This window comes from Balaenoptera musculus, chromosome 16, assembly GCF_009873245.2.
Source record: "Balaenoptera musculus isolate JJ_BM4_2016_0621 chromosome 16, mBalMus1.pri.v3, whole genome shotgun sequence".
Classification (NCBI taxonomy): Eukaryota; Metazoa; Chordata; class Mammalia; order Artiodactyla; family Balaenopteridae; genus Balaenoptera; species Balaenoptera musculus.
In genome coordinates, this window is record NC_045800.1 from 32,208,937 (window position 1) to 32,228,297 (window position 19,361).

General features: G+C 35.7%; 1 protein-coding gene across 1 annotated transcript in view; it reads right to left on the bottom strand.

Moving 5' to 3' along the window:
- CC2D2B (coiled-coil and C2 domain containing 2B) overlaps positions 1 to 19,361 on the bottom strand; it is a 99,416-nt gene that overhangs the window by 42,512 nt on the left and 37,543 nt on the right. Inside the window, 6 exon segments of the mRNA XM_036828981.1 lie at positions 2,604 to 2,696; positions 8,373 to 8,576; positions 9,718 to 9,856; positions 13,794 to 13,941; positions 15,087 to 15,237; positions 17,892 to 18,069. Coding sequence (XP_036684876.1) covers positions 2,604 to 2,696; positions 8,373 to 8,576; positions 9,718 to 9,856; positions 13,794 to 13,941; positions 15,087 to 15,237; positions 17,892 to 18,069 — 913 coding nt within the window.

The following is a 19,361-nucleotide window of genomic DNA, read 5'->3' on the forward strand; positions in this document are numbered from 1 at the left end:
CTTGCTACTTGCAGAACCCACAGACCTTGGTTCCTCCAAGGACTCTGAAATTCTTCTTTTTAGTCTGAGGAAATCCCTCCCTTTCTCCTCTAACCCCATGTTTCACAACAGGTTTAGACTTTTAGAAATGAAACCAGGAAGAAGTGTGTCTGGAGGCAATTTTCTGCTTTCTGTCCTGCCACAAATCATCCCGGAGATAATGTAACCTAGAGCCTAATGATCTGCTTAAATTCGATAGGAAAATGGGGTGATAAGAGAATGGGAAATTATAATTCCTAAGAATTACCCTGCCATGTGGGGGTACAAATTGTTTTCCTTTGAAGGTGAACACAACACCATCTTCCCTCTGACCCCATCATTGTGCTTGAGCCTTCTCAACTTGTACTTTCTTCTCTCTGTCTGTCTCTCTTTCTCTCTCCCTCTCCCTGTTCCCTTGCTATCACAACAGACTGAGCTCCTTGCTGTTCCTCCCATAGGCCACGCATATTCCTTCCTCACAGTTTTCACATGTGGTTCCATCAGCCTGGAATGTTCTTCTCCCAAAAAAGCTCCATGGCTAGCTCCTTCAGTTCACTTCAGGTCTTTTGCTGAAGCGTTAGCTTCTCGAGGGCTTTCCTTGATCTAAGGAAGGCTCTCCCTTATCTAAAATCACACCCGACCCCCACCCCCATACACACTCCTGTTCTCTCTTCCTACTTCACTTGTCATGGCGCATATCACTTTCTAACATACTAATGTTCTGTTCATTATCTGACTTCCCCCACCAGAACGACCTCCTCTAGGAGGCCAGGGATTTTAGTGTGTTTTGTTTACTGCTGTAATTCCAATGTCTAGTGTAATGATTGATTCATAGCAGGTGCTCAATAAGTATTTATTGAGTAAATTAATGAAAGGGACAGCTTGAGGAGAAGCACTGGCTTCTTAGATGCAAATATTTCAGCAAAACTTTATCTAGCAATCCTTGAGACTGCTGGGACTTTACTGCTCCCATCCCGGCCTCAGCCACCACTGACCCCAGTAACATGGCAGGAAGTGTAATGCATATAACTCACAGTCCCTCCCACAGCAGGATTTAAACACCGGTGGCCCTATTAGGGCCCTATTAGGCCTCCAGTGTCAATGCAGGATTCCAGTACCTGTAATTAAAGTAATTATCCCTTGAACTTGTAGTTTTAAACTATCCTGAGATAGCAAAGAAGTCTTCACAAGGAGGCGAAACCCAATCACACAATGTTCTTAAAGCTCCTTCCCAGGATTCCTATATGAAGGTCAAGAATCCTCAGACACTTGCTCTCTTACCACCTTCCTGATCTTTTGCTGCCCTCCCTTCTGGGCTTCCTCATACACCAAAAAAAGAGAAGGCATAAGAAGGATACGTATTCTCTTTTCTTATAAGTAAGAACACCTCTTTATTTCCTAAGACATAAATATCATTATTAAATCACATCTCAACTTAAAAAAATATATATGGAGCTAATGAAGAAGGTGTAAGAGGGGCAAGAGTGAGTGGAAAAAAACGCCTGCCAGCGATAAAGAGGAGGTGCTCTTTCAGGCTACAATAGCTATCGTGGTCTGCATTTCTGCCACACTTCCATAGGAGCAGAGTACAAACTAGCATAGCACTTGAGGTTTTATCTTGCTTGCCCCTTACTTCAGAAGTAAAGCAAGGCAGGCATTTTTATTGTCTGTTTTTATAGAACAATAAAGCAGGACTCAGTGCATAGATTACCCTCCCAAAGACAAACAGGATGGTCAGAACAGGTCTTCACACACCTGCCTAGGGCTCTTCTAGTCACACAAGGTTGCTTCTCTCCTGTCTCCATGAGGGATTTGTATGTATCTCTTAGATCTTTCCATGGCTCTCTGATTCTTTTCAAGTTACCCTAAAAGGCTGCTCTGGTGCCCTACAGCAAAGGCTATAGATTCTACTCTTGCAGAAGTCTTAGAAACCTCCTCAGCCTGCAATTTTATCCTTTACTTTATTAATTGTTCAAACATTTCTCAACATTTTCTGAGTGAAGAGCACTGTGCTGGGCATTATGGATCTATATATACAGTCCCTGGAGTGATGAGGGGTCAGTGGAAAGAAATCAGGGGTGAAATTCAGTGAGGGATTCCACCTCAAACCTGGTTTAGGCTTTGTTAGGGTGTTCTGTTCTCCTAGTAGCTCCTCCATCCCTTTGTCCCGTGAACTGCTCTGGTGTACGGCATTATGAGTTATTAATAAAACTAGGGATTCTGGCAAAATGCTGGCGTACTTCCCAAAGTGAACTTTTAGGGTCAAAAAGAGATGGGAAGTCTTTAACGTTCATTTGTAAACGGAAACAGTTGGGATATGCTTTAATAATGAGTTTGCTGTCAATTGAAGTAACTGCTGCATCAACAATGTACATCAACAGTGTACATTTACAGATGGTCAGTAACTAACTCTGAAAAGGAAGTCTGAATAGAACAGAAAACCCCTCAGTGATCAGAAAGAGGTGATGAGTAAGCAGGTCTGTCCATCTGACTCTCTGGGAAGAGTAGAGTACTGTGCATCCAGCAGACCAGTTTTCACAAAAGTAAATTCAAACATATTGATAAAACTATTTTGTTGTTGTTACCTTTTTCAGAAAATTGGCAGAATTAATCCTTTGTGCGGTAATAGAATTCATATCTGAAATGGACATATCCTTCTCTATCTGACTTTCATATTCCTATAAACAGAGAATTAAATTAGTTTCACTTCTTGAATGTAACAGAGTTTAGATACGATACACTGCAATAAAATATTAACTACTCATTTCAGTTCATGTGTAGGAGATATTGGCAACGTTCTGGAATTGAGAGGAGAGAATATTTCTTTTAGATTCTCCCACTGAGAATTAACTAAGAACACATATTTTGTTTGCTTCTAGGAGGAGGTCCATTCATCTTTTAAAACTGAGTAATGATTGAGAAAAAATTTGCGATTGAGAAAATTATAAGAAAATGTAAAGACGATTGAGAACTATTCTTCATGAATGCATTTACCTGGTAATCACTAGAAACAAAAGAAATGGAAAGTGGTAGAGTATAAGGGTCAAGAGAGTGGGCTTTGGAGGCCATAGTCCTGGATTCAAGTTGGCCCTGCCATTTATTAACTTTGTGGTTTGGGAAAAAGTCGATTAACTACTGCAGACCTCAGTTTCCTCTTTTGTAATAATTATAATATTACTGTTATTAATATGTCACAGGATTGCTGTGAGATTTAACTGAAACAATATCTATAAAGTGCATGGCATACAGTAAGTAGTCAAAATATGCTGACCATAATCAATAACTTTAATTTAACATCCAGCAGTTGGTATAAGATTATTTGTCAGGATGCTTCATCTATATAATTTAGAATAAATTGCATCTGTTATATCTGCATTTGTGGGATATGTTCCTAACTGCACACTGAAATCATTTTACATTATAGAGAGCATTAAAGATGACACAAAAATTATGAAGTATCTCTTATCTTAAGTAAATTATCTGAAAGTAATTTATTTGTTTTTCTAATTATCCACAAGAAATCTTGAAATTAATCCTGTTGACAAGTAACAGCTTTTTACCTAAGGATATATTATATTACTATTTCATATCACTTTATTTATTTTAAAAGTATTAATTTATAGGAGTCACTTAAATACTCTGGATATTTTTATTAATTAATATATAATTTGCAAATATCTTTTCCTAATCTGTGGGGTTTAAATTTTAATATTATCAAGTTTATTAACCTATTTCTTTATAATTTATACTTTTTGTGTTTTGTTTAATACTTTCCTGCCCAAGTTTAAGATATACATTTAAAGTTTTGCATTTCATGTGTAATCTTCATTACACATGATATTTATTTCTTTTGTGAGGTCTGAATCTAATTTTACATCATTCAAAAATGTTTTATAATTCTCTCCATTAAGTTTTTGTACATGTTTTGTTCAATATACTCCTATGAATCTAAGAGTTTTTATTGCTATTGCAGGGTGTATCTTTGTTAAGTTACATTTTTAGTGGGTTTTTGTTGATGTATAGAATGCTATTTATTTTTTGTTTTTAATTTTTCCTCAAGTTTTTCAAACATACAGAAAATTAGAAAGAATGTTAAAATCTATGAACCTACCCTTTAGATTAAGTAATTAATATTTTGCCATATTTGCTTAATCTGTTTTGTTTTCTTTTTTTTGGCTAAAATATCTCAAAGTATAAATTACAGACACCATGACACTTCATTCCTAAATAAGTACTTCAGCATGAATCTCCAAAAACTAAGGACACAACCACAGTGCCATAATCACAGACAACAAAACTAACAATTTTCCAATATATCTACTATTCAATTATCAATATTACATAATAGTCCAATATCCAAATTTCACCAATTGCTGTTTTTTCACCATATATATATATTGTATATATATATATATATACAATCCATATACATATACAATCCATATATATATAATATATATATTCTTTTCAGATTTTTTTCCCATTATAGGTTATTACAAGATATGGATAAAGTTCACTGTGCTATAGAGTACGATCTTGTTGTTTATTTATTCTATATATAGTAGTTTGTATCTGCTAATCCCAAACTCCTAATTTATCCCTCCCCCAATCCCTTTCCCCTGTGGTAATCATAAATTTGTTTTCTATGTCTATGAGTCTGTTTCTGTTTTGTAAATAAGTTCATTTGTATCATTTTTTTACATTCCACATATAAGTGGTATCATATGATATTTTTTTCTTTCATCTTATTTTATTGAGAACAAGCTTTACATGAGACAGCCAAATGATGGCTTTACAAAATTCTAGAAAATTGCTACTGATTCCAGCCTGGAAATTCCTAGCAAACCTAATACCATCAAGGGACGTATGTGTATGAGCACATAATTGCACAGCTCTCTTTTTAAGACTTTGTAATGCATTTCCTAAATTGAAGGTGATGTCATATGGTATTTGTCTTTCTCTTTCTGACTTACTTCACTTAGTATAATAATCTCTAGGTCCATCTATGTTGCTGTAAATGGCATTATTTCATTCTTTTTATGGCTGAGTAATATTCCATTGTATACATGTACCACATCTTCTTTATCCATTCATCTGTCAATGGACACTCAAGCTGCTTCCATGTCTTGGCTATTGTAAATGGTGCTGCTATGAGCATTGGGGTGCATGTATCTTTTCGAATTAGAGTTTTCTCTCGATGTATGCCCAGGAGTGAGATTGCTGGATCACATGGTAACTCTATTTTTAGTTTTTAAAGACCCTCCATACTGTTCTCCATAGTGACTACACCAATTTACATTCCCACCAACAGTGTAGGAGGGTTCCCTTTTCTCCACACCCTCTCCAGCATTTATTTAATTTGTAGACTTTTTGATGATGCCCATTCTGCCTAGTGTGAGGAGGTACCTCACTGTAGTTTTGATTTGCATTTTTCTAATAATTAGCAATATTGAGCATCTTTTCATGTGCCTGTTGGCCATCTGTATGTCTTTGGAGAAATGTCTATTTAGGTCTAAAAATGATGACTTTTTAAAGAGATCAAAATGCAACAGAGAGAAACAGTTGTACTTGCTAGCCAGTTGGCCCACATTCCAAATTTGTCTAATTGTTTCTTTGTGGTGCCATTTAACTTGTTCCTTTATTCCTCATATTTCTTGTAAACAAATTAGAGGAGGAGGAGGAGGGGGAGGAGGAGGAAGCGGGGAGGAGGACCAGGTGGGGGGAGTAAGACGGAGGGAGGAGGAGGAGGAGGGGGACAGGCTGAAGACGTCTCCGGTCATGTGGGATCTTAGCTCCCCGACCAGGGATGGAACCCGCACCCTCTGCATTGGAAGGTGAAGTCTTAACCACTGGACCACCAGCGAAGTCCCTTGGGCATTTAAAAGGAGCATATTTTTTCCTTCCTTAAGTCTGTTAATGTGGTAAATTATATTAATAGATTCCTTAATTACATTAGCTTAGCTCTGTTATCTGGAAATAAACCTTACTAGATTATGGTGTATAATTATATATTTATACATAATATATTGCTTTTTGATTTGTTAAAATTTTATTAGTAATTTCACATCTATGCTCATAAGTGAAATTGACCTAAAATGATCATTTTTTGCTTTCTTTGCCCAATTTTGGCATGAAGGTCATCAACCTCAGAAAATGAGTTGGGTTGCTTTCCCTCTTTTTGTGTTCTCTGAATAGTTTGTATAAGGTAAGGAAAGTTTAAAAAATAAAAAAATAAAAAAAAAAATAAGGAAAGTTAGCAAAGCCCCTAGTTTCAGAAGCAGAAACTATTCCTTTTTTATGATGTTATATCCTCAATTATGCTGAGCATTGTGCTTTGCCCATAATAGTTTATGGAACTGTAGAATTGAATTTAATCATTGAGAGAAGCAGGAGGAAACTGAATAACTTTTCAGCCATTCTAAGCCAAGGCCTTCCCACTGCAGTTTACTAACTGAAATTCCTAAGGTCTCAAAATAGATGAATCACAATTAAAAGATGAGCAATGTTTTCCAAAGCCAAATATCAATTGGTCTGTTTGTGAATACATATATTTCTACTCACCCATGTTTGTGAAAATAATGAATAATCTGCAAATCCTATGACTATAATAGTCATATGTGCTAACCGGTGGTGCCATGATATTACCATTGAAAAATCATTAATTTGCATTTCCTCTTTCACCTCTGAGCCACACCAAAAGAGATTCTCAGACAATCCACTTTGTTCAGCCATGACTGTCTTCCCACTATTACTTGAGTTTTAAGTGTAATGAGTCCTGTATAGTTTTGTTTGTGTCTCCTCTATATTAGGGTATAACAGCTAAAGGATGGCTGAGTGGCAACAACAAGAAAAAAACATAAACCTTTTTATAAGTAACTTTTGCTATTTTTAATATTAAGTGGCTTGCTGCTCTTTCCCTTCAGTCCAGAATCAAATGAAAACAAATATCAAAAAGTTTATCTTTTTTTATCAATTGATAATAATTCACCAGAGTTAAATTAATAAACCTGTTATAACCAATTTTAGTATAAGGCATTCACTCTTTCTGACTCATAAGATGTATAAACCTCAATATCCTTCATCAGCATCTGCTATCTTTAAGCTGGCTGACATCACCCTACAGTGGTAATTCTACTACACAGGCGTTTTCTTCAGAGATGAAACACTGGTTTCTTTCTTCTTGAACCATCTCTTTGCAAGCACAAGTGTTAGGATTAGTACAATTGTTTTTTTCTACAGGAATTAGCTCTTATCATTCCATTCTTTTAAGCCTAGTGGAGTGCTGGTAGATGTTTAACAGCCAGTTCTCTGGGAGTGGGAGGGGAAGCCCCAGTTTGCAGCATTTGCTGATTTATGGTGTAGACATTCTCCCAGCAACACATTTAAAGCAACCAACATGAAATCACTGAAGGTGGAGCTGGGAAGAGATGCACACAACAGGCTCTTACCAGCTGGTGCCAGCAGGCTCCAGCACGCCATCACTACACAGCATAAGATGAACTTTTCTTTCTTTCTTTTTTCCCCACATTTTAAAGTTTCTGAAATTGATTTGTGCTTTATAATCAAGTGTAAGTTTAACCTGGCAGTGTTTCTCTCCCTTATCCCCCAAAGTTGCTATTAAATTGGTGATACATTTTACAATAAAAACCACAATATTTACATAAATTTATAATATACTTAAAGGAGTCTGGCTGTGAAATAGGTTGTTGGGACAACTAAGTTGCAAAGTTAAGCTAAGGACTTTCTGAAATTTGGGAGAGCTATACATTTTTAATGCCTAAAGAAAAGGGGATCCCAAAAAAATCAAGAAAGAAAAATTCCCATGAAACAAGCTCGACTTAATTGTGAAAGAGAAAGTATTATCAACATGGACATGACCGTTGCCTATCCATGTCCAACATGTTGCCTAATATGTCCAACAAAACATATTGTTTCAAACAACTGAATATAACAACAAAAAAAAAGAGACTCACAGATATAAAGAACAAACTAGTGGTTACAAGTGGGGAGAGGGAAGTGGGGAAGGGCAATATAGGGGTAGAAGATTAAGAGGTACAAACCATCATATATAAAATAAGCTACAAGGATATGTTGTACAACACAGGGAATATAGGCAATATTTTATAAATAACTATAAATGGAGTATAACCTTTAAAAGTTGTGAATCACTATATTGTACACCTGTAAAACTTATATAAATATTGTTCATCAACTATACTTCAGTTAAAAAGAAATTTAAGAGAGGAAAATTGTTGTCTACAGATTATCAGTTTTAAAAAAAATTAAGATAGATTTAAAGCAGCTAAACATTAACTTATCATAGAATAAACTATATTCAAATAGAAACCAAGTACCTGGAAGAGTAAATCTGGAATCTCTCTGTCATAGAGGGGTATCTGCTGCAGAAGGAAAACATCTAATTGACCTGCATTTCTAAGTTGCAATAGCTGGAAACGTTTACTCTTTTTCATTTCCTCTTCAGAAACAAAGTTAAATTCATCTTGCAACTGTTTGAGACGAAAATACTTTGGAATATCCTGTTCTTTACGTTTCATGTACTATAAAACACAAATAATGTAAAGTCTTTACTTAAAATATTAATTTTTTAAAATTCAAGAATTATTTCAAAACAGTTTTTCCCCCTAACTGTGAGATATGAGAGTTGCAATAGAAATAGGAAATAGAGCAACTGAATCTGTACAGAAAATCTGAAAAAAAAATGCAGAATCCTGACTATGCAGTTTCTCAACCTTTACCTGGTCATGATTTATACAGAAAATGAAAACATGTGTACTGCACAGTGGGTTAAAAGATGAGAGTTTTTGTGTCTAGTTGCCCTATGAGTCGACAGAGGATCAATATTTCTGTACACCTGTAATCAATTCAGCACATCAGTTGAGAAGCTCTGATCTGAAGAAACTTAATTGCAATAATCTATGCATGCACTGCTTTATTCAATAAATGCAAATGTGAGTAAATGGTACATGCAAGGAAAAGTGCTAGCTGCCATAAGAGAGACAAAGATTTACTAGTTGTAGTTCCACAAGGAAAGATAAAGCACATGGACGAATAACTAAGGTAAAAGGCAGAATGATATTAGAGCCATAAGAGTTTATAAAAAGAAAAAAAGTTAACAGGAGGGCAAGGAAAGAAAAGCCCATATCTAACTGAGGTTGCCAAGGAAGGATTTACCAGACTTGCAGGGTGGGTAAGACAGCTGCTATAGGTGCCCTTCTAAACAGAGGGAATGACATGAATAAAGGTATGAAGAAAGCCTGTTTGGAGCACACAGAGCAGTTCAGTTGGCTGTAAGGAGGAGCAGGAGAAGTGAATAGATAATAGAGTCTTTGAGGGAAGGAGTGTGTCTATAAATCATCTTTAAAATCCTCAGCATTTAATAATATGGCTGGCATTCAGTAGATGTACAATAGATGTCAGCCTAGATGCAAGATGCACCAAGCAAGGGCTGCTACATAGTGGCAGAGTACCAATCATCAGGCCTAAAGTAGTAATTATTTCAGTTGCTGAATTTCTAACTGCCTTACAATACTATGAACTGGCTGAAAACTCTAACTGTCCTCAGATTTACTTTTAATGCCTCCTAATGCCTAGAAAAATACACTGCAAACTGTGGAGTATAAGAGTGTAGAGCTTAAGAAATAAAATATATTTACAGTACAGATATTTGCTATAACTTACCATAACAAATTCCATTAAATCAGAATATTCTGGATTATTTGGGTCAATTCTGACCTCATTTGCCCATTCAAAAAGCTTCTGTGCATTAATAAGCCATGGAATTCCAGGAACACCTCTTGCATCTACATTCCTTAACACACTAATATAAAGAAAACTATTTTGTGAATTTGTATATAATATGCAGGTGATAAATCTGTTATATGGGGTAAAACCTACCCATTCCAGGTATTTAAAGATAAACCTTGTCCTGTGTTTAAGGATAAAATAGAAGGTTTAGATGTGATATCTTTCCTGGTTCTTCTCACTTTCTAACTGTATCATAGCTTTTTGATAAATGTCTACCCCTCCCTTAAGAGACAAGTAAGCTTCTTAAGGGTAAAGTCTGTAAATATTCATCTTTGCTATCTAAAGTCCACAATATAAAAAAGAATCTTTAGGCTGTATCTTTACAGTTGAAACATAATATAGAGTATGTAATACAATTAACTGGGAAGTATGGGCCAGAAGAATATCTTTGATCATATGAGGCCATCTTCACAAGTTAAGAGAGCTATAAAAGATAGGCTAGACTCATAATGCATCCTTAGTGACTTCAACTATAGGCTAAGTGCAGAAGGAATTCAACCCTAAACAGTAAGGGTTTATTTTCAGCCATCAATTATCCCAGTTATTTAATCTCTCTCTTCATAGATAATTTGTTTCATCATGTAGAATTAGAGCAATTTGGACTAGAAGATTTCTAAGATCCTTTCTGTAAAGTACTCAAGAAAAATTCCAGCCCATAAACTAGGATTCCAGAAATACAGTTCTGACTCAGATTCACTAATGTCAACCCAAACATGGACATACATTTTACACTGTCTACTTTCCATCAGTATCTATTCATATTTTTATGATGAATCTTTGGAAGCTATTGCTAACAAAGCCAATGCTTGGTATGACAGGATGTTAAGCAAAATTACAAATAGGTAAAGTTTGAGTATTCTTCCTTTCTTTAATTCCTATGTCTGCCCTCATATTTAAACTGTTTTAATGTCTTTGTCATAAGAGATATCTAGGGCCTGACACCCTTAACACCATCATGTAAAAAATTTTCCTTCTCTTGGGAAGATTCTTAGCCCAGGTCCCCTAGAGAACAAAGGCTGAGGTACAGTTTAAATGTCAATGAATAGATTAGGGAGAGAAACTTATCCCATTATAGCCTAAAAAAATTAGGTTGTAATTGTATTTCAAGGTAGTCTCCAGATTTCTGCCTCAGGGGAAGTAATAAAGACCACAGTACATCTCCTGCCCTTGCTATAATGATTCCCCCAGCTGGCCCTACAGGTGTTTAGCTGTGGGCTACGGCAAAATTCCTCGGTCATCTGCACCCCCTCCTTCAAAACCAAATGCTAAGCAAGTAATATAATTCAGTGATATTAAGTATACCCACAGTATTGTACAACCACCATAACTACGTACTTCCAGAATTTTTCATCATTCCAAACAGAAATTCTGTACCATTAAACAATAACTCTCCATCCCTCCCTCCCCTCAGCCCCTGGCTTTGTCTCTATGAATTAAGTAAAAAATTTTAAAGGTACCAGGGAGAAAAGACAATCTACAAAATACGAACGTTTAGACTGATGGCAGACTTTTAAACAGCTATGATAAATCCCAGAAGATAATGCAACTATAGCTTCAAATAGGGAAAATAAATATCAGCCTCAAATTTTATGCCCATCTAAACAATTATTCAAGAAGGAGGAAAATATAAATACATTTTCAGATATACAAAGACTAAACAAGCTTGCTAGCCATGAAAACTGAATCATTAAAGGAGCAACTTTCAGCAAGTAAATCCAGAATGAAAGTTGTGGGAGGTAAGAAATGAGGGCAAACATAAAAGTCAATTAACCACGTCAGAAAATAATTAACTAGTGAGTGTAAGAAAACTGTTTTATGTTTTAAAAATGTATTAAACAAAAACTCTAGACAATATGCGATTGGAGAGGTGTGCCTAATGTTATATACTGAAGCATTCTAAGATCTTCTTTTCATTCACTTCTTTGTCTCTGGCTCTGTCAGTAGTTGATGAATAAATGAATGAATGAGTGAGTGAAACAGTGAATGAGCATACTTTCTTTCTGCTCTCCTTTGGCTCCATGCTCTGACTCTCACAAGTCAATCTTGCCTTTTGGAGCACCCACCCCGTTCCTAGAACCACTGCTCCTCACCATTCCTTGAGCTCCCACAACTGTAGAGGAGGAGAGTTCTGTAACTTCCCTCTCTGATCTCAGAGGCCCCAACTGTAAAGTTTTAGTTCTAGTTCACTTTAGAAAGTACTCTGAACTTTGAAAACCTCTCCTGCAATTCATTCCCTGTTGAAACCTGTCATCTGTTCCAATCTTGCATAATTACTCTCAATCTTTTATAAACTTGAGTTCCCAACTAACTGGAACTGTTAAGTGCAGCATCACAGAAGCCAAGAGACAAGAGACTTCAAGAAGCAAAACGAGGAGGACGGGCCAATGAATATGTCCAGAAGGTCCCTGGTAGCCTTCAGGAATAACTGAGTTGGGTTAAGGACGAAATGTGTGAATTAAAAGTAGAGGCAATGTATGCAGACCAGTAGACCACCCATATGAGGACTTGGGTGGGAAAAACAACCAGAAAGAGTTTTCAGGGTTTAATCAAACGCTTGGATTTTTCTTTGTTTCAAAGCACAGAAGGCTTCTTGTATACAAAAGACTTATACCATAGGAAACGGAAAAGTTGAAGAAAAGATAAGAAAAGGATAGAAATATGTCAGCAGAATCCTAACGGAGATGAAGGAAAGTTCCAAATTACTTGTATAAAAGCTAGCTTTAGAGTGAGGAGAACAAACATCTGACTCCAAGAAAAAGGCAAAGAATAGTATGATGAGGCAAAGATTAAAAATAGCTGTAGTGGGGATTGTGCTAGGGAAATACTAAGAAACACAAGAAAATAATGGTTCAGCGTATTAAAAGCTTATTCACTAGTTCCAAAATGAATTACCCTTATTAATTGTCCATTTTTCTCCTAAAACACCTTGCACAGCCTACCTCACTATCAACATCTTGCACCAGGGTTATAATTTATTATGTTTGTTGCAATAAAAGAATTGCACTTTTTATAATCCATGAGCCTATGCTGACCCATCATTATCACTCAAAGTCCATGATTTACATTAGGGTTTACTCTTGGTATCTTACATTATATGGATTTTGGCAAATATGCAATGACATGTATCCACAATTATAGTATCATACAGAGTAGTTTCACTGCCCTAAAAATCCTATGTGCTCTGCCTATTCATCCCTCTCTCTTCCTAACCCCTGGCAACCACTGACATTTTTTACTGTCTCCATAGTTCTGCCTTCTCCATAATGTCATATAGTTGGATATAGCCATGTTTTTTTAAAAACATATGTGTTTAGATGGGGAGGGAAAAGGCTATCTTCTTGTTATTATCATTCACTAATTTTTAAATGATGGGATCTTTTGGTCCTTTATATTTACCATTTTACTCAAACATAGTACAATAGGTAAGCCAGCATTATCATCGTTTTTATAGAATTTTACTTTACTTCTAGTAATCCTGTTTGTGGATGTGGTCTAGCAGTTAATCCCAATTCCTCTAGGAAGTCCTGGGATACAGATGAAATTTCTATGTCCGGCAATTTCTTCCAGCAAATTGATAATGCAAAAAATGATTCTTTCATAATCCAGAATGATTGGGAGATATAAAGGTCCCAGAAATAAAATCTTTCAGAGTCTTGGCCTTTGCCTACAATTTAAGGACTGTGGAACTGCCTCTCTCATCATCCATGTGGCTCTAATCCTAAGCATTGAAGCATACATTCTCTTACATACAAAGATACTTATTGTCTTAGTAGAGTGATAATAAATAAAATATATAAATATTTTACATATTTATAAATACAAATAAAAAATAAAGCAACATCCAAGTAAACTAAACTGTTCCTACTGTTTCTAGAGTTTTCCCTTTCGTAGGTCTTATGTGATGCTTTGCTGAGGACTGGCATTATTTTTCAAGCATAAACGTTTATTACCTGCAGTAAGCAGATCTTAATGACTGTGACATAGGTGTCAGAGGAACACCATTTTCATCTAAGGCCCATGATAGAGAATAGCTTAGTTTTCCTGAAGTCAAAAGACAAAGTTCTTCAGTTCCGTTTCCCTCAAGAAGAAAGGGCACATCTATTTATAAAAGGCATTAAAAACAAATGAATATTTGAGCACATTGCAGTTTTTTTCTAGACTTTTACTTGCGGAACCTCAGGAACACAAAGTTTATGTTGACCACAGGCTCTAATCTTAGAGCTCTCCCTCACCTCACATCTAAGATCCCTCAAGGTAGACTGCTTCAAACAGACCACAAAAGAGAGAGGAACATATTTATCTGAACACAGAAGTTTTTAACCCATTCTTTCTGGGAGTGGCTGCCAGCAAGAAAAAAATATTGGCAGCAGAAAAAGAGCTACTGTTTGTCTCCTTTCCTACATTCTTGAGTGTTCCCCCTCTCCTCATCTTCCTTCTGTCTCCAGAGAGCTTGACGATACTCCTTGAAACTTCTGCCAAGTTCCTAGTGCTCCCTAAATTTTTCACTCTTAAGTCTTTTCTCCTGGGCCTCCACAACCCTATTTTCTGCTTCATCTGGACTCTGTCTAAGCAGACTACATTCCTCCCTCATTTTCTGTTCTCCCCTGGTTCCTTTGCCTATTTTCTTCTCCCTCCTCCTTGCTCACTCATTCATACTCCCTTTCTTTTTACCAGCTGGATGCAGCAATTGCAAAACCCCTAGGAAGGTGAAAGAGAAGGGAGCTGGGGGAGAAGAGGAATGACAGCATTCTGGCAGACATGCTAACTTAAATTTAATTGCAGGAGGAGTAAAATCAATTGAACAACAATAAACAAAAACATCGCTTCTTCTTTCCTCTCTCCTTTACCTCTTCCTTCCCCTCTCTTTCTCTTCCTCCCTCCCCTATTCAGTTCAAAGGTGAATCAACCTGTCCTGGAGCATCTTTAAGATTTACTAAAGGAGAGGCAGAGGCAGAGCAGCCTACCCATTCAGGAGTGGAGCTCACATTCCAGAGAGCATAGCGCCCTTGTCTCAGATGTCCTAGGAAAAGCAAAGGGGCTAATCCCGAATTTTAGATATCCCAAAGATCTGATTCAAGTCAAAGTTTTAAAAATTAGTTTAATGTCTGGAAGAAGAACTTAATTCATTTTTAACCTAATATTGTAAATATAGGATTCTTTATTCATATAAATGACCCAGGGTCATTTAGGATATGGAACTCGTGAAGAAAATAGGAGGGAAGAAACATTTTTAATAAACTTACTGCTTCCTACTTCTCCATACGCAGGTATGACCAGCTTATCAGAGCTAAATTCTACATATTCCAAAACAGTTTTGCCTTTTAGCTCTGTGTTTTTAGGTAAGGGTAAATATAGTTTTGCCAATAAGCTTGTCCTTTTACTTATTTCATAAACCTAAATATAAAAGAAATGGTTGATAAATCACTGAGAGTACAAAATAGAAAAAGAACTAAAATAAAGATCATCACTAACATAATGCTTTTAAAAATACTAGAATGTAAAATAGGTATTGCTCTATAGCATTTGATCCACATGATTGTGAGAAAAGTAGATAATCCTATGTATTTAAAAGTATAATGCCTTTTACTGGTTTCAAAGAAAATCAATTGAATAAAAGGATTACAAATACAGTTCTGTGAATATGGTACATATAACACAATACCCGAATAACTTACTTTTGTGTAGCACTTTTAAAATTCTTTACCTCATTTAAACCTGATAAAAATTATAGGAAATAGGTATTATTCTTCCCATTTTGTAAATGAAGAAGTGGAGTCTCTATATGAAACTATATTAAATTTTATTAAAAGTGATAGAAACCCAGGTGAAGTGCTTAAGAAAAGGGGAGATTTGTTGGCTCATGGAATCCAAGGACAGGTTAAACAAGCTATGGGGCAGGGAAGGGAGGAAAAGTCCCAGAAGGAGTAAGGGAGTTGCTGAGTAAACTGTCTCATAGATGTCCACTGGGTACTAACCCAGGTCTTCTGATTCTGTATGCTGTGCTTTCTACTATAATTCCATCAATGCCATAACTACAAACCTAAATTTTTTTCAATAGAAAAATCTCATTTTGACTTACACTGTGTTATCAGTGTTTGGGGAAACAGTGATATGTGTTCTAAGAAGAAGGAAATCAAGGGGGGGGGGGGTAAATGCCCCGTGAAAGATAAAAAAGAATGTACCAATCAAAAGGATAGTTGATTAACCAAGAAAGCAGGGGAAAAGGAAAGATAAAGAGGCAAATATTTTTCTGGTCATCTAAATACCGTCCCTGTTAGAGTGAATTTAACCCAACACATTGGTCCCTTTGACAAAGGCATCCCTAATACAGAAAGGTTTGTAGGGGTTATAGCTAATGGACTTAAAGTATTTAGGTCTGTGAAAAAATTTTCTTACTGTAAATTAGTAAATTGACTAACTAAAATGAGACAATGAACTGATAAATATATTCAAATGTTGAATTGGCATTCTGATTTTACACATCATCCTTGTAAATTTATTTAGGGTATGTAGATGCATTCTCATGGAACTGTTAAATCCAGTTTCTGAGACTGCAGAGCTGGAGGCCAGATCCTGGATGGTAGCAAATGTAAATGTAGAGAATTCTACCTGGAATCTCCCCAGAGACAGACTGGTCTCCTAATGGAAGCTACCAACACTACTGTGTGGCTGAGATGGAGTGTGAAGAATGAAAATAGGCATCATAAGTGGAGAAACTAGAATATTCAAAACTCTAAGTAGGAAATTGCAAGGATGTACAGAAAAAACAAGCAGTTCAGTTTGGCTGAAGTGAAGAAAGAGTAAAGAAGAATAGTAAGAAGAAAACTAGAAATGTAGGTTAGAATCTGTTAGTCTAGGGCATATAGATTTATTTAGCAAGTTAATGGTGCGATTTATCCCTAGATAGATTCCTTTCTTTCCCTGCCTCTTGTTTTGTTAAGATCATGTGCTAATTCATGGGATGATGCGGGATTCAAAATACACACTTATCTATTTTGGGAGGGGGCAGATTTTAAACTTCAAGTGGTTGGATTATTATATCACAATTTATTTTAGGTACAATAGTAGGAATGTGTAGTCAGTATATTTTTTAAATAGAAATTTCAACAGAGGTACATTTTAAGATGATAGTAACTTGACAGCTCAGATGAACAAAATGAATACAGCTTTTGATCAGGGATAGCACAAAATTATTTTAGGCATTGAAAAATAACTTTGATTTAGATTTGTAATAATAATCTTCTCCCCATACCTCAAACTCCACCCCACACTCACATACACAAATGTTTTTATCTTTACTTTTATTTATTTTTATTTTTTTGGGGGGGTATAGTTGTTTTACAATGTTGTGTTAGTTTGTACTGTACAGCGAAGTGGAGTTCCCTGTGCTATACAGCGGGTTCTCATTAGTTAACAAATCTTTACTCCCTCCTAACTTTTCTTTCAGCTCTAGGTGCAAGTTTAACCCTTATATTAACCATCTTGTCTAAACTCCTTTACTGTCTCTAATTTTTCTCCATCATCCTATTTTCTTCTTCTTTTAGTCAAGGGATTCTTATGGTGGGGTGTTTGGGCAGGAATCAGGGGTCTGCTGTATGTGTGTTCTTTCATCAGATTCTTAAAGGGATCCAAAATTTTTAAAAAAGATGAACAAATATATCAAGAGACTGAAATCACCAAGTCAAGGCTGGGGCAATTTGGAGAAATCATTCAACACTTACAATAGCTATACTACTCATAGATTAAACAACTCTCTTCTACCTCACTAACAAATGAATAATAATGCTGCACATCTAGGGTTGGCAAGAATTTTAGCAGGAAAGAAGTATTTAGAACAACTACAAATCAAATAATTTTGTACTTACAGCTATTAATAAAAGACTATTGATGAATTATAAATATATTATTTATAAATATCTTGTCTACCCATATAGATCAGTCATCTCAATATAAAAGAACTTACTCATCACATATAACAGTAGCTAACAAGAAATTTAAAATTATGTATGTCATAAAGTAAGATACAAAATTAAATGACAATGGCATACCTCCAAACAAATTGTTTCAGGCCAATATATTAACTGAATATTGAAAATTTGTTGAAACATGACTTTAAAATCAAACTGTAGGGGAGATACTGAAGTGCAAGAAACCTGTTTACTGTTGTATAATATTTTAATAAAATATTTAAGCTTCTGAATTTTGGCTCTCCTCCTTTGTTCGTGCCTAAAAATTAAATAAACCTTTAATGGACCCTTGAAAAGCAAACCAGATATAAAATATTATTCTTTTCAAAATGCACCTCAACATGTTAAAATATGATCATTTTAGAGGACAAATAACATTTGAGCCCAATAACATTTGCCTATATGTGGATAAAAGCCTTTCCTACTCGTCAAATGTTTTTTTAAAAAGACATTTACTCAAAAATACAAAAAGAACTAAAATTAAGGTACCATAAATCATTCAGCTATTTTACTAAATTATAACTTAAAGAGATTATAGCACTTACCCATTAGAAGATGTCTTATGAGAGGAGAAAGCTGAGGGACTTAGGAATAGTGGTGGGGGAGCTTGAATCGAGAATTCAAAAATATTTTCTAACTTTTAAAAGACACACACACACTCACACACACCATGTCTTCAATAACCTCAAGGAGGTGGCTCTAAGTCAATAGGCTTGCTGTGTCCTCTTAAAGGTCTTTGTGAATCTCTTTAGGCTTTAGGTTGTATACCTTTTTTTCCCCAGGACATTGTTTCTCTGAACCCAAAGATCAGACAGGCAAGCCAGAGAGGTTACTTTCCTGGGGCTGCTATGAAAACACTTTTGGGGGAAGAAATTGATCCACTCAATGATATGAGACTACCAAAGAGAGTCTTCAATCCATCCATTCATTTGTTCACTCAACCAACATTTACTGAATGTCTTCTCAGCTGCAAGGCAACTGACCTAATGATATTTAAGACTTGATCCTGCTTTTCAGAAGGTAGAAGACTAGCTGGAAGATAAGCCATAGGATGAAAAATAAAATCCCCTTCTGTTCTCCATCCTAATCATCCTATAGGCCAGTATCTCCCTGCCCCCATATCTGCTCATCTTCTCTGTAACCTTCTCAGAGGGTTATGGGACAAAAGATTACTTACTCTTCCTGTCTCCCTGTAGGCCTTTTTTGACCTTCCTCCCAATTACCTTTAAAGAAATAGTTTCATAAAATAAGTCCTCTGAAAGTAGTTTAAATAATGAGCTTATGAACTGATTATGAAAATTTGTTAATTTGGGATTATATTTATCCTCATGAAATCTTGCCTTTTTCTTCACCTGTAAACTCTTTTTAATTTTTCTTTAATCCCTGTACTCCTTTCACCTCTATCCTTGACATCAGTATATTATTGTTTTCTAGAGAATCAATTCTTATTCAACTAGACATTTTAAATGGATAATGACAGCAGTGCCACATGACAACAATAGCTTTGAAAAGATATAAAGCATTATATTGCCTTTTGCCTTGACCTCCACT